This window comes from Macrobrachium nipponense, chromosome 4 (genome assembly GCF_015104395.2).
Source record: "Macrobrachium nipponense isolate FS-2020 chromosome 4, ASM1510439v2, whole genome shotgun sequence".
NCBI classification, from domain to species: Eukaryota; Metazoa; Arthropoda; class Malacostraca; order Decapoda; family Palaemonidae; genus Macrobrachium; species Macrobrachium nipponense.
In genome coordinates, this window is record NC_061100.1 from 32,854,456 (window position 1) to 32,867,699 (window position 13,244).

Here is a 13,244-nt window from a genome sequence, read left to right on the forward strand (position 1 = left end):
CTATATATATATATATATATATATATATATATATATATATATATATAATATATATATATATATATATATATCTCACAATTTAACAATAAGCTCACGTATCAGTCAGAAGTGAAAATCCTTGAAGGTATTTTTTTTTTTTTTTGTCTCCCTTTAACCGATGGTATAAAATAAATAACCACATGACCTTCCCCAGGGCATAACTGGTGTATCATCCTAGATTATCTTCGAGTGTCCAGTTACTGTCGAAGGATACGAACACCTGTTTATCCTGACCTGTCTACCTGCCTGCCTGCCGGGTCATCAGGAGGTGCAGGAGGTGAGGAGTATAAAGGCTGAGGAAGCGGAAGGAGTGAAGCATTCCTACAAGGATCTCCCTCCAGATAGGATATCAACCATGAAGGCCTCCATTCTCTGTGAGTCTGGTTCAGTTCATGGTATGACAATTGTTAAGATAAAGATAAAGATATATATATATATATATATATATATATATATATATATATATATATATATATATAAATATATATATAATTTAAACTTAAGATAATATTAATCGTTATTATTATTATTATTATTATTATTATTATTATTATTATTATTATTATTATTATTTTATTATTATTATATGTAACAAGCCTAATGGGGCCATTGACTTAAAATTCAAGCTTCCAGAGAATATGGCGGTCTTTTTAAAAGAAGCAACAAAAGGTTAGGAAATAAAGAGAGAAGAGATCAGCTATTAGAAAAGAAAGAAAGAAAGAGAAATAAATAAGCAGATTAAGAAATAAAGAGATAAAAAGAGAAATAAATTAGCAGATATACAACGAGAATTGTATCATAATTGCTTCTACTCCTGGGCCATGATTCTACTTTGGGTCTTTGGTTTGAATAGAAAGATAGACAGTAGACTTTGATCATTTTGTTATTTGAGAAACTTGGAAATCGATAAAAGAAAATAATATTACTACTTTAATATTTATAAATATAAAAATCATATATGATACAAAATCACATGAACGCACACATATATATGTGTTTGTGTGTTTTTATGGTATGCATCTGAATAGTTTTTCATTTTTTTCTTTTTATGTATTTTTTTACAACGTATACCTATTTATTCCTTTAATAACAATTCGTTGTACTATTTTTCTTTCTGAACAGTGTTTGCTGTTACCGTTGCAACTGCACAGCCGCAGTTCAACGAGAGGCGTGAATTCAACACAGCCGTCCGACTTGCTGGTCCTGGATTCTTCCAGCAAGGAGGTTCTTTAGCCAGTCGATCATCCTTTAACAATAACTCCAACCAACAGCGACAGTCTTTCTCCACTTCTGGAAACAACAACTTCCAGGACCAAAACAATAACTTCCAGTCTGCCTCTTTTGGCAGTGACCGGAATTTAGGTAGTGCTCAGTCTTTCCAGAACAACAACCAGTTCCAGAGTGGTCAGTCTCAGCAAAATCAACAAAATACTTTTGCTTCGAATTCCTTCCAGCAGAATAGAGGAAACCAATTCCAGTCTACCAACACCGACAATAATTTCCCCCAGAACCAATTCCAGAATTCTCAGGCCCAGCAAAATTCCCAGAACCAGTTCCAGACATCCTTTGAAAGTGACAATTCCAGGAACAGAATCACATTACTGGAAAATGTTCAGCTAACTCCATCTACTCGCTTCCAGACTACTTCTGGACAGCAGCCATCTGGAATAGCTTTTTTGCAGTCTAACAGAAACCAGCAGAACTCAGGTGACCAATTCCAGGGGTCAAACTCTGCAAGCAACTTCCGTTCTAATGACAACAACAGATTCTCCACTGGAAGTCAGTCTCAGTCCAGTGCTCAGTTCAGATCCGGTTCCTCTTCCTCCAGTGAATTTGACGGTGTTTTCGAACCCCTGAACCTTCCCTCTGGAGCCAGTGCCATCCTCGGAAGCATCTCCACTTCCTTCAGCTGCGTCGAGAGGCCTTATGGCTACTATGCTGACCAAGACAACTCCTGCCGTGTCTTCCACATCTGCAATCCTTATCTCTTCTCTGATGGAGAAGTTCAGACTTATCAGTACAGGTAAGCACCCCAGACATTTTATTAGAAGTAGGGAACTTCAGGGATCAAACCTTTAGGTGAACTTTTACTTCAATGTTGTAATCAGAAAATTATGATTAAGGCAAGTTTTTTAAATGCTCATATCACGATTTTTTTTCTTAAACGAATAAGTTATCTTAAAGTAAAAGGAGCGTTGAAACATGCGTTTTAAGCAAAAATAATCATTAAACAGACAAGAAACCTGAGGAAGTTGATACGTGTTCTATATTCAATCGCCAATTTTATTTTTGTATTCTGAAAAATGACCACTATTATGACATCTTCTGTGATATGCCATAGTAACTTGAGGGTTATCTGAATGCAATAGTATACCACTTTCTTTCACTTTCTGATGCTAATCTCATCCAGGTAGAATTCCAGTGGCTATTTAATATACCACATTATCTCTCTTTCTTTCATTCTAAAGCTTCATGTGCGGCGAGGGCACCATCTTTGACCAGAACGAGATGACCTGCAAGGCAGAGTACGATGCAACACCGTGCCAGGAAGCCCAGAACTTCTATTTCAGGAACGAAGAATTCGGTCTCCCTGAAGAGAAATCTCTTTAAGATGCCACGACAATACGATCCCTTGTGAACCTGATTTGTCATATACGAATTTGGATGGAGTCCTTCATTTACCTGAAAAAATTCTGGCAAAAAAAAATATTTTGCATATCTAAAACATTTCATGTAAAATAAATGTCAGAATCAAATGGATATTTACGAACCTTTTGAATGATAAATATATCTTAAAGGAGCTTTGTATTAATAAGATGCCAAATGAATTATCTATTGATGTCAATGACCCTCGTGGGCTTGTTCTATATGAATAGAGTTCGTCTCCTGAATAATTATAATAATAATAATAATAATAATAATATAATAATAATAATAATAATAATAATAATAATAATATAATAATAAAGAAGAAGAAGAAGAAGAAGAATAAGAAGAAGAAGAAGAAGAGCCAAGAGAAGAAGAGAAGAAGAACCTATAAGTTCAAAAAACGATAGATGGAAATAACATCTCTCCCATATGCAGGAATGTCCGGCACTTGCACAGAACCAGTACAAAAAGACGCATGATTCAGTGGCAAAAGTCCTCCACTGGAGCCTGTGCAAGAAAAACCAGCTACCTTGCAGTAATAAGTGGTACGAGCACCAACCTGAAGGAGTGATAGAAAACGATCAGGCAAAGATCCTCTGGGACTATGGTATCAGAACGGATAGGGTGATACGTGCAAATAGACCAGACATGACGTTGATTGACAAAATCAAGAAGAAAATATCACTCATTGATGTCGCAATACCATGGGACACCAGAGTTGAAGAAAAAGAAAGGGAAAAATGGATAAGTATCAAGACCTGAAAATAGAAATAAGAAGGAAATGGGATATGCCAGTAGAAATTGTACCCATAATCATAGGAACACTAGGCACGATCCCAAGATCCCTGGGATCCCATAGTAAGAAAAGTGATAGACTCTTAAGGAGGCAGGATGCATTCCGGAACCCCACACTATAAATACCACCCAGTCGAATTGGAGGACTGTGATAGAATAAAAAAAATTATAATAATAATAATAATAATAATAATAATAATAATAATAATAATAATAATATAATAATAATAATAATAATAATAAATAATAATAATAATAATATAATAATAATGGAATATTGAAGTTTGAATAATCTTAATGAATAACGTTGAAGAGCACGATAGAGATCTTTGACTTGTTTTTGAACTTTAGAAAATTCTCCTTTTATATGGAATTTAAAGTCCTTATAAAAGTTGGAAAAAATATGAAAGCATGATGGATTGTAAATAAATGATACATTAACATATAAGCCTTATAAACCGTAAGGGATCCTTGCTCTAGGGTACGCCAGATGTTGCAAGGTGCACTCAAACAAAGAAGTTCGGCCTGCATTTAAAAAAAATTAATGATTGAAAAGCAATGTATATAAGTGGAAAAAATTATTTTCATTGCAACTGAGAAAGCAATATGCATAAGTAAAAGTAAAAAAATTAAAAAAAACAAATGATTTTCGATTAAAGCAACTGAGAATTTAAATATTTCTATTTTTAATAATTTTAAGATATATTATATCGGCAAACCCCTGAGAAAATACATTTTCAGGAACATTTTAAGATAAATTACATATCCAAACATAAGGAGAAACAGCCTACACCAGCCGGAGCGAAATACTGAGAGAGAGAGAAAATTCGACCCACCATGAAGCTTTCATTGTATTATTAATAATGAATAATTAACAAAAAACCAATAAGGTAGATGACAAAAAACAGATAAATGGTAGATTAAATTACTAAAATAAATAACAAATAAATTCTAAACGATTCGACTCAAGAATTAGGAAGAACTTTCAATAGTCTGATCACAGCAGTAACAAGAACTCCTGGGAAACTGTGTAGTACTGAACCTCACAGAAGGCGAGACAAGACTGATGGGCCAGTTTGCTTAACCATCAGACGTGAGAATATTCATACTATTACTTCCACATTAGGGAAAGCTAAATGGATTTTGTTTTGATTAGTGACTTTATACAGGGCTTAAAGAAGGATAGTTACTTTCAGGTGTAGTTATTATTATAATTTTTTTTTCTATCACAGTCCTCCAATTTGACTGGGTGGTATTTATAGTGTGGGGTTCCGGGTTGCATCCTGCCTCCTTAGGAGTCCATCACTTTTCTTACTATGTGCGCCGTTTCTAGGATCACACTCTTCTGCATGAGTCCTGGAGCTACTTCAGCCTCTAGTTTTTCTAGATTCCTTTTCAGGGATCTTCGGATCGTGCCTCGTGTTCCTATGATTATGGGTACGATTTCCACTGGCATTTCCCATATCCTTCTTATTTCTATTATCAGGTCTTGATACTAATCCACTTTTTCCCTCTCTTTCTCTTCAACTCTGGTGTCCCATGGTATTGCGACATCAATGAGTGATACTTTCTTCTTGATTTTGTCACTCAACGTTACGTCTGGTCTATTTGCACGTATCACCCTATCTGTTCTGATACCATAGTCCCAGAGGATCTATGCTTGATCGTTTCCTATCACTCCCTCAGGTTGGTGCTCGTACCACTTGTTACCGCAATGTAGCTGATGTTTCTTGCACAGGCTCCAGTGAAGGGCTTTTGCCACTGAATCATGCATCTTTTTGTACTGGTTCTGCAAGTGCAGGACATTCGCTTGCTATGTGGTTTATGGTTTTATTTTTCGTATTGCACTTCCTACATATGGGAGAGATGTTATTTCCATCTATCGTTCTTTGAACATATCTATTTCTTAGGGCCTGATCTTGTGCCGCTGTTATCATTCCTTCAGTTTCCTTCTGGCGCTCTCCCCTCTGTAGCCATTGCCACATGTCATCGCTGGCTAGTTCTTTAGTCTGTCTCATGTATTGCCCGTACAGTGGTTTGTTGTGCCATTCCTCTGTTCTGTTTGACATCTTCCTGTCTCTGTTTAATTCTAGGTCTTCGTCTACTTTTATCAGTCCTTCTTCCCATGCAATCTTGAGCCACTCGTCCTCACTAGTTTTCAAATATTGCCCCAGTGCTCTGTTTTCGATGTTAACGCAGTCCTCTATACTTAGTAGTCCTCTCCCTCCTTCCTTTCGTGTTATGTATAGTCTGTCCGTATTTGCTCTTGGGTGAAATGCTTTGTGTATTGTCATATGTTTCCTCAATTTCTTGTCTATGCTGCGTAGTTCTGCCTTCGTCCATTCCACAATTCCTGCGCTGTATCTGATTACTGGCACTGCCCATGTTTTTATGGCTTTTATCATATTTCCTGCATTGAATTTTGACTTGAGTATCGCCATAAGTCTCTGCATATATTCTTTCCTGATCGTGTCCTTCATCTCTTGGTGTTTTATATCCCCTCCTTCCATTATTCCCATGCATTTGTATTCCGTCTTATATATGTGTTTGATGTTGCTCCCATCCGGTAGCATTATCCGTTCAGTCCTTATTACTTTGCCCTTTTGTATGCTGATTAAGGCACAATCCTTACAGTCTGGATTAGGGTATCAATTTCCTTGGTCCTCTTACCATACAGCTTGATGTCGTCCATAAACATCAGGTGGTTAATTCTGTTGCATCTTTTCTTGAGTTGTTACCCAGCATCCATCTTCTGAAGTACTTTTGTCATGGGAATCATGGCTACTACAAAGAGTAATGGGGACAGTGAGTCACCCTGGAAGATCCCTCTCCTGATATTAACCTCTGCTAGTCTTATTTCAGAGCTTGTAAGTATTGTATTCCAGTTGCGCATTGTATTTTTGAGGAAGCTGATGGTGTTTTCCTCTACTTCATATATTTTCAGGCATTCTATTAGCCATGTGTGTGGTATCATGTCGAAGGCTTTCTTATAGTCAATCCATGCCATGCCTAGGTTGGCTTTCCTTCTCCTACTGTTCTTCATTACCATTTTGTCTATCAGGAGCTGGTCTTTTGTGCCCCTACACTTCCTTCTGTTTCTTTTCTGTTGGTGGGGGATGGTGTTTGTCTCCTCTAGGTAGTTGTATAGCCTTTCACTGATGATACCTGTTAGTAACTGCCACATTAATGGGAGGCAGGTGACAGGTCTGTAGTTACTGGCTATATTTCCCTTACTCTTGTCTTTTTGTACTGTCGGCCAAAACACTGGTGGCAGAGTTTCATAATTTTTCGTTCACCCGCCTGACGCACGATTCATGCCTTATTTATCGATTTTTCTTTTCAAATATGGAAGAAATCATATGTAATGACGTTAAAAACAGTCACTGATATCTTTAGAACATTATGTTATGTTATTGTGTAAAACTATTTTCCATATAGCAAAATTGACGTGAACGAAACGAAGTGATAAAAAACGTCATATCACAACTATAGATAAACATTACCAAATAGAAAGGCGATCTATCACTAGTAGTATCGCATAAACATAGTCCTTAAATTATCATTTCAATATTAAGTTGAAGGTAGTTGAACTATTCCATTTGTTAAATTTTACACAAAACATTGGAATCTCTCAAAATGCTATCAAATTTAAAAACAAAAAGAAAAAAAATTATATCCTAACAGTGTGAACCAGGCGACCTCACTCTATTACTTTTGATGTTATGTGCACGGGTATCTAATGTCAATGTGTCATTTATCGGTCTAAGAAACATCCCTTGATATCTCGTTGGAGAGATATCAAGTAAGCTTTATAAACCGGAGAGAATCATACATAGATGAATCAAATTGTTTAAAGAACGGCAAAATTTAGAACATGGGCCTAGAGGTGGAACACCTCAAAGCACCACAAGAGAGCAAGTCAGTACAGTAGTGTAAACGTTCCTGAGTAACATTCATTTGTGAATTTTGCATTCTAGTGCATCGTCACGACATTGCTGAACCAGGAATCATGACTAGCTCTATGCTTATGACTGGTGTCTGATGAATACTTTAGATGGAGAGGAAGAGATTTTTAAATCTACACTTGAAATCTTTGATATTTGTCTAATGAATAAATCTAATGAATAAGCAAACTTATCCTGGATGGATGAGAGATTCAGTTAGGCTTACTCGTTTTGTTTTGTTTTTTATCGGTGGCCAGTGAATACCACAGATAGGGAGGGGAAAAGTTTCAATGATGCAAGCAATTTTTTTCTTCAAAACCTAAAGAATACATTTTATTGGGAGATACTTTATTAACATCAGCCTAATCCCTCCATCACTCCTATACGCCACCTCCGCTCTCTTCTATATCTCAGGCGACTAGATCCGACTTCTCGCTACGAACTCCATCGCGTGAAGCATCAGTAATGATAACGGTTATTTTAAAATTCCCTGCACCGACAACGGACGCCTTAAAATGCATGTTTATAAAATATTTTCTGTTCAAAGAAACTTTATCTTTCATTCCCCAAAATATGTGCATACACTTGTGTTACACCCTGTAGCCGTCAAAGAGCAACCCTTGATTAAAGCAGTAGGTTTTTCTTGAAAAAAAATAATCAAATAAATAAAAACATATGAAATAGACTTAAACGAGAACGTCACCTTTCATATTTCTTATCCTTTCAGCTACTTATAATATGCTTATGGTAGTAGGTCTAGGTATACATGTGAAACTAATTTGAATTAATTTCTATTTAGAAGAAATGAATAGCTACAGAAAGATCAACCTAAGAAAGCTTTAATGAAAGTAAGCCTTTCTTAATGTATTCGTCAGTTTTGACTCCCACAGCTTTCCAACGTGTCAAAATGAAACAGGATGGTGTGCAAGGAATTTGATAAACAATAAGACTGAATTATATTCTTTTGATTTTTTTATGATTGCTTTTTGACTTTGAATAGCTAGGTCTGAGTTAATTATGTTAAGCAATTATGAAAAGGATAAGAAGAAAGGCGAACATGGCTAATAAAACAAGAATAACGGGAATAATCAAGTAAAGAAGATTAATATATATATATATATATATATATATATATATATATATATATAGATATATATATATTGTCGATTTAAATATTCATTTATATTACGTATCCAAGAGAGTATACTGCTGAAAATAGACCTAGGCTAATCATGTGTGAAAATCAGAAGTCTAATTTAGGCTCACTAAATGTGTCATGCAAATTATTTTATTGATCAAAGGACAAAATCAGTTTAATTAAACATCGTTTTCAAAGAATGTTAACGCCTTGATGTATTATTTATCGGCTGTAGGAGACGATTTGACAACACCTCAGTGCAGTACGATACGTTGAGTCAAGACTCGAGCGGCAGCAAAGCCAACTTCAAAATGCTTCGGTATGCTGTCACGAAGCTAGAGTTGAGAATAAAATTAGAAATCGAGGACCCATCGGTATATTTTTTCCTTACTTTGCAAAATAATTATCTTTAATACGTTGAATAAGTCTACTCTATTCTGATGTAATTTATTTCAAGTATAACACCTTTGAAAGGAAATGTTATTTATTGTTAAGTAAATTATCTGGCACCTGCATATGGCAATATTTCCATAACGAACAATGAATTAAGAAACTATGCCAATTCTTCGTTGGCCATCTGTACTAAGGATGTTCTTCCTGTGGTCATCCATTTGGGCGCATGGTGATTTGTGATACAATGCTGGAGTTGTTATGCTATTCGTCCATTCCACTATTCCTGCACTGTATCTGATTACTGGCACTGCCCATGTGTTTATGGCTTTTATCATATTTCCGGCGTTGAGTTTTGACTTGAGTATCGCCTTGAGTCTCTGCATATATTCTTTCCTGATCGTGTCCTTCATCTCTTGGTGTTTTATATCCCCTCCTTCCATTATTCCCAGGTATTTGTATCCTGTCTTATCCATGTGTTTGATGTTGCTCCCATCTGGTAGCTTTATCCCTTTTGCCTTTTTGTATGTTGACTAAGGCGCATTTTTCTATTCCAAACTCCATCCTGATGTCCCCAGATACAATCCTTACAGTCTGGATTAGGGTATCTATTTCCTTGATGCTCTTACCATACAGCTTGATGTCGTCCATGAACATCAGATGGTTGATTCTGTTGCCTCTTTTCTTGAGTTGGTACCTGGCATCCATCTTCTGTAGTACATTTGTCATGGGAATCATGGATTATTATTATTATTATTATTATTATTATTATTATTATTATTATTATTATTATTATTATTATTATTATTATTCATAAGAGGAATCTTACTTATATGGAACAATACTACAAGACAAGAAATTATTATACCAGGCCCATATTATCTCTCGTTCTATTAACGATGAAGTCAAGTTTTGGGACATCGTCCTTTTCATTTATCAAATTTGAATTTATGATAAAATGTCTTATATATTTTTTACAGTTATTTTAGCGTGTTTCACTCTATTATTGTTGAAAATATTGTGCAATTCGAATCTCAAACGTTCAAGCGGAGATGCAATGTAATACTACCTAATAAAAAGAAAATCTTGTACTTTAATCATTTATGTAAATTCTATCAATTCATTAAGATAATAATTTATTTTTTCTAATAAATTATCTTTTCTTTCTGTATTTCCTATTACCTTCTGTAATTTACTTGAATGAACACCATGTGTACATACATACATATATATTGCACAATATTTTCAACAATATTACAGTGAAACAAGCTAAAATAACTAAAAAATATATAAGACATTTTATATATATATATATATAATATATATATATATTATATATATATATATATAATATATCTATATATATATATTATATATATATATATATATATATATATAATATATATATATATATATATTATATATATATATATATATATATAATATATATATATATATATATATATATCTATATATATGTATATATATATTATATATATATATATATATATATATATGGAATATATATATATGGATATATATATATATATATATATATATATATATATATATATATATATATATATATATATACAGATCTGACAGTTTAAGAATAAGCTCTAGTATCAATCAGAAGAGAAAAATCCATCAAGGTATTTTTTCTATCTCCCCTTAACCGATATATATATATATATATATATATATATATATATATATATATATATATATATATATATAAACATAACCACAAAAGCAAAAGTTTTTTTCACTTTCTATCATAACCTACTGAAGCCTTCCCAAGGGCATGACTGGTGTAGCATCCTTGATTATCTTCGAGTATCCAGTTACTGTCTACCTGCCTGCCTGCCGGGTCACTCAGGAGGCGCAGGAGGTGAGGAGTATAAAGGCTGAGGAAGCGGAAGGAGTGAAGCATTCCTACAAGGATCTCCCTCCAGATAGGATATCAACCATGAAGGCCTCCCTTGTCTGTGAGTATGGTTCAATATATATATATATATATATATATATATGTATATATATATATATATATATATATATATATATATACAATTTAAACTTAGGATAATATTAATCGTTATTATTATTATTATTATTATTATTATTATTATTATTATTATTATTATTATTATTATTATTATTATTATTATTATCATTATTACTATTATTATATGTAACAAGCCTAATGGGGCCATTGACTTGAAATTCAAGCTTCCAAAGAATATGGCGGTCTTTTAAAAGAAGTAACAGAAGGTAATAGGAAGTACAGAGAGAAGAGATCTGCTATTAGAAAAGAAAGAAAGAAAGAGAAATAAATAAGCAAATTAATGAATAAATAGATAAAAATAGAAATGAATTATCAGATATACAACGAGAATTGTATCATAATTGCTTCTACTCCTGGGCCAGGATTCTACTTTGAGTCTTTGGTTTGGATAACAATATAGACAGTGGACTTTGATCATTTTGGTATTTAAGAAACTTGGAAATCGATAAAAAAATCTTTACTACCTTAATATTTACAAATATAAAAAAACATGATACAATTTCACACGGACAAACACATATATGTGTGTTTGTGTGTATTTATGGTATGCCTCTGAATAGTTTTTCATTTTTTTCTTTTTATGTGTTTGTTTAAAACGTATACCTATTTATTCCTTTAATAACAATTCGTTGTACTATTTTTCTTTCTGAACAGTGTTTGCTGTTACCGTTGCAACTGCACAGCCGCAGTTCAACGAGAGGCGTGAATTCAACACAGCCGTCCGACTTGCTAGTCCTGGATTCTTCCAGCAAGGAGGTTCTTTAGCAAGTCGATCATCCTTTAACAGCAACTCCAACCAACAGCGACAGTCTTTCTCCACTTCTGGAAACAACAACTTCCAGGACCAAAACAATAACTTCCAGTCTACCTCTTTTGGCAGTGACAGGAATTTAGGTAGTGCTCAGTCTTTCCAGAACAACAACCAGTTCCAGAGTGGTCAGTCTCAGCAAAATCAACAAAATACTTTTGCTTCGAATTCCCTCCAGCAGAATAGAGGAAACCAATTCCAGTCTACCAACACCGACAATAATTTCCCCCAGAACCAATTCCAGAATTCTCAGGCCCAGCAAAATTCCCAGAACCAGTTCCAGACATCCTTTGAAAGTGACAATTCCAGGAACAGAATCACATTGCTGGAAAATGTTCAGCTAACTCCATCTACTCGTTTCCAGACTACTTCTGGACAGCAGCCATCTGGAATAGCTTTTTTGCAGTCTAACAGAAACCAGCAGAACTCAGGTGACCAATTCCAGGGGTCAAACTCTGCAAGCAACTTCCGTTCTAATGACAACAACAGATTCTCCACTGGAAGTCAGTCTCAGTCCAGTGCTCAGTTCAGATCCGGTTCCTCTTCCTCCAGTGAATTTGACGGTGTTTTCGAACCCCTGAACCTTCCCTCTGGAGCCAGTGCCATCCTCGGAAGCATCTCCACTTCCTTCAGCTGCGTCGAGAGGCCTTATGGCTACTATGCTGACCAAGACAACTCCTGCCGTGTCTTCCACATCTGCAATCCTTATCTCTTCTCTGATGGAGAGGTTCAGACTTATCAGTACAGGTAAGCACCCCAGACCTTTTATTAGAAGTAGGGAGCTTCAGGGATCAAACCTTTAGGTGAACTTATACTTCAATGCTGTAATCAGAAAATTATGATTAAGGCAAGTTTTTTAAATGCTCATATCACGATTTTTTTCTTAAAGGAATACGTTATCTTAAAGTAAAAGGAGCTTTATTTTTGTATTCTGAAAAATGACCACTATTATGACATCTTCTGTGATATGCCATAGTAACTTGAAGGTTATCTGAATGCAGAATAAGAATGGAAAATATTTTTTAATAGTATACCACTTTCTTTCACTTTCTGATGCTAATCTCATCTGGGTAGAATTCCAGTGGCTATTTAATATACCACATTATCTCTCTTTCTTTCATTCTAAAGCTTCATGTGCGGCGAGGGCACCATCTTTGACCAGAACGAGATGACCTGCAAGGCAGAGTATGATGCAACACCGTGCCAGGAAGCCCAGAACTTCTATTTCAGGAACGAAGAATTCGGTCTCCCTGAAGAGAAATCTCTCTAAGATGCCACGACAATACGATCCCTTGTGAACCTGATTTGTCATATATGAATTTGGATGGAGTCCGTCATCTACCTGAAAAAACTCTGGCTAAAAAAAATATTTTGCATATCTAAAACATTTCATGTAAAATAAATGTCAGAATCAAA

The 13,244-nt window shown here is 34.8% G+C and overlaps 2 protein-coding genes across 2 annotated transcripts; both read left to right on the top strand.

Moving 5' to 3' along the window:
* Positions 1–359: 359 nt before the first annotated feature.
* Positions 360–2,795, top strand: LOC135211631 (probable serine/threonine-protein kinase clkA). The gene is made up of 3 exons (XM_064244912.1): positions 360–413; positions 1,162–2,062; positions 2,508–2,795. The coding sequence occupies exons 1-3, from the start codon at positions 395–397 to the stop codon at positions 2,647–2,649; spliced, it is 1,062 nt and encodes a 353-aa protein (XP_064100982.1). The 5' UTR covers positions 360–394; the 3' UTR covers positions 2,650–2,795.
* Positions 2,796–10,842: 8,047 nt separating this feature from the next.
* LOC135211632 (probable serine/threonine-protein kinase clkA) lies at positions 10,843–13,244 on the top strand. Its single transcript, XM_064244913.1, has 3 exons — positions 10,843–10,943; positions 11,675–12,575; positions 12,957–13,244. Exons 1-3 carry the CDS (start codon positions 10,925–10,927, stop codon positions 13,096–13,098), a joined length of 1,062 nt encoding a protein of 353 aa, XP_064100983.1. The 5' UTR covers positions 10,843–10,924; the 3' UTR covers positions 13,099–13,244.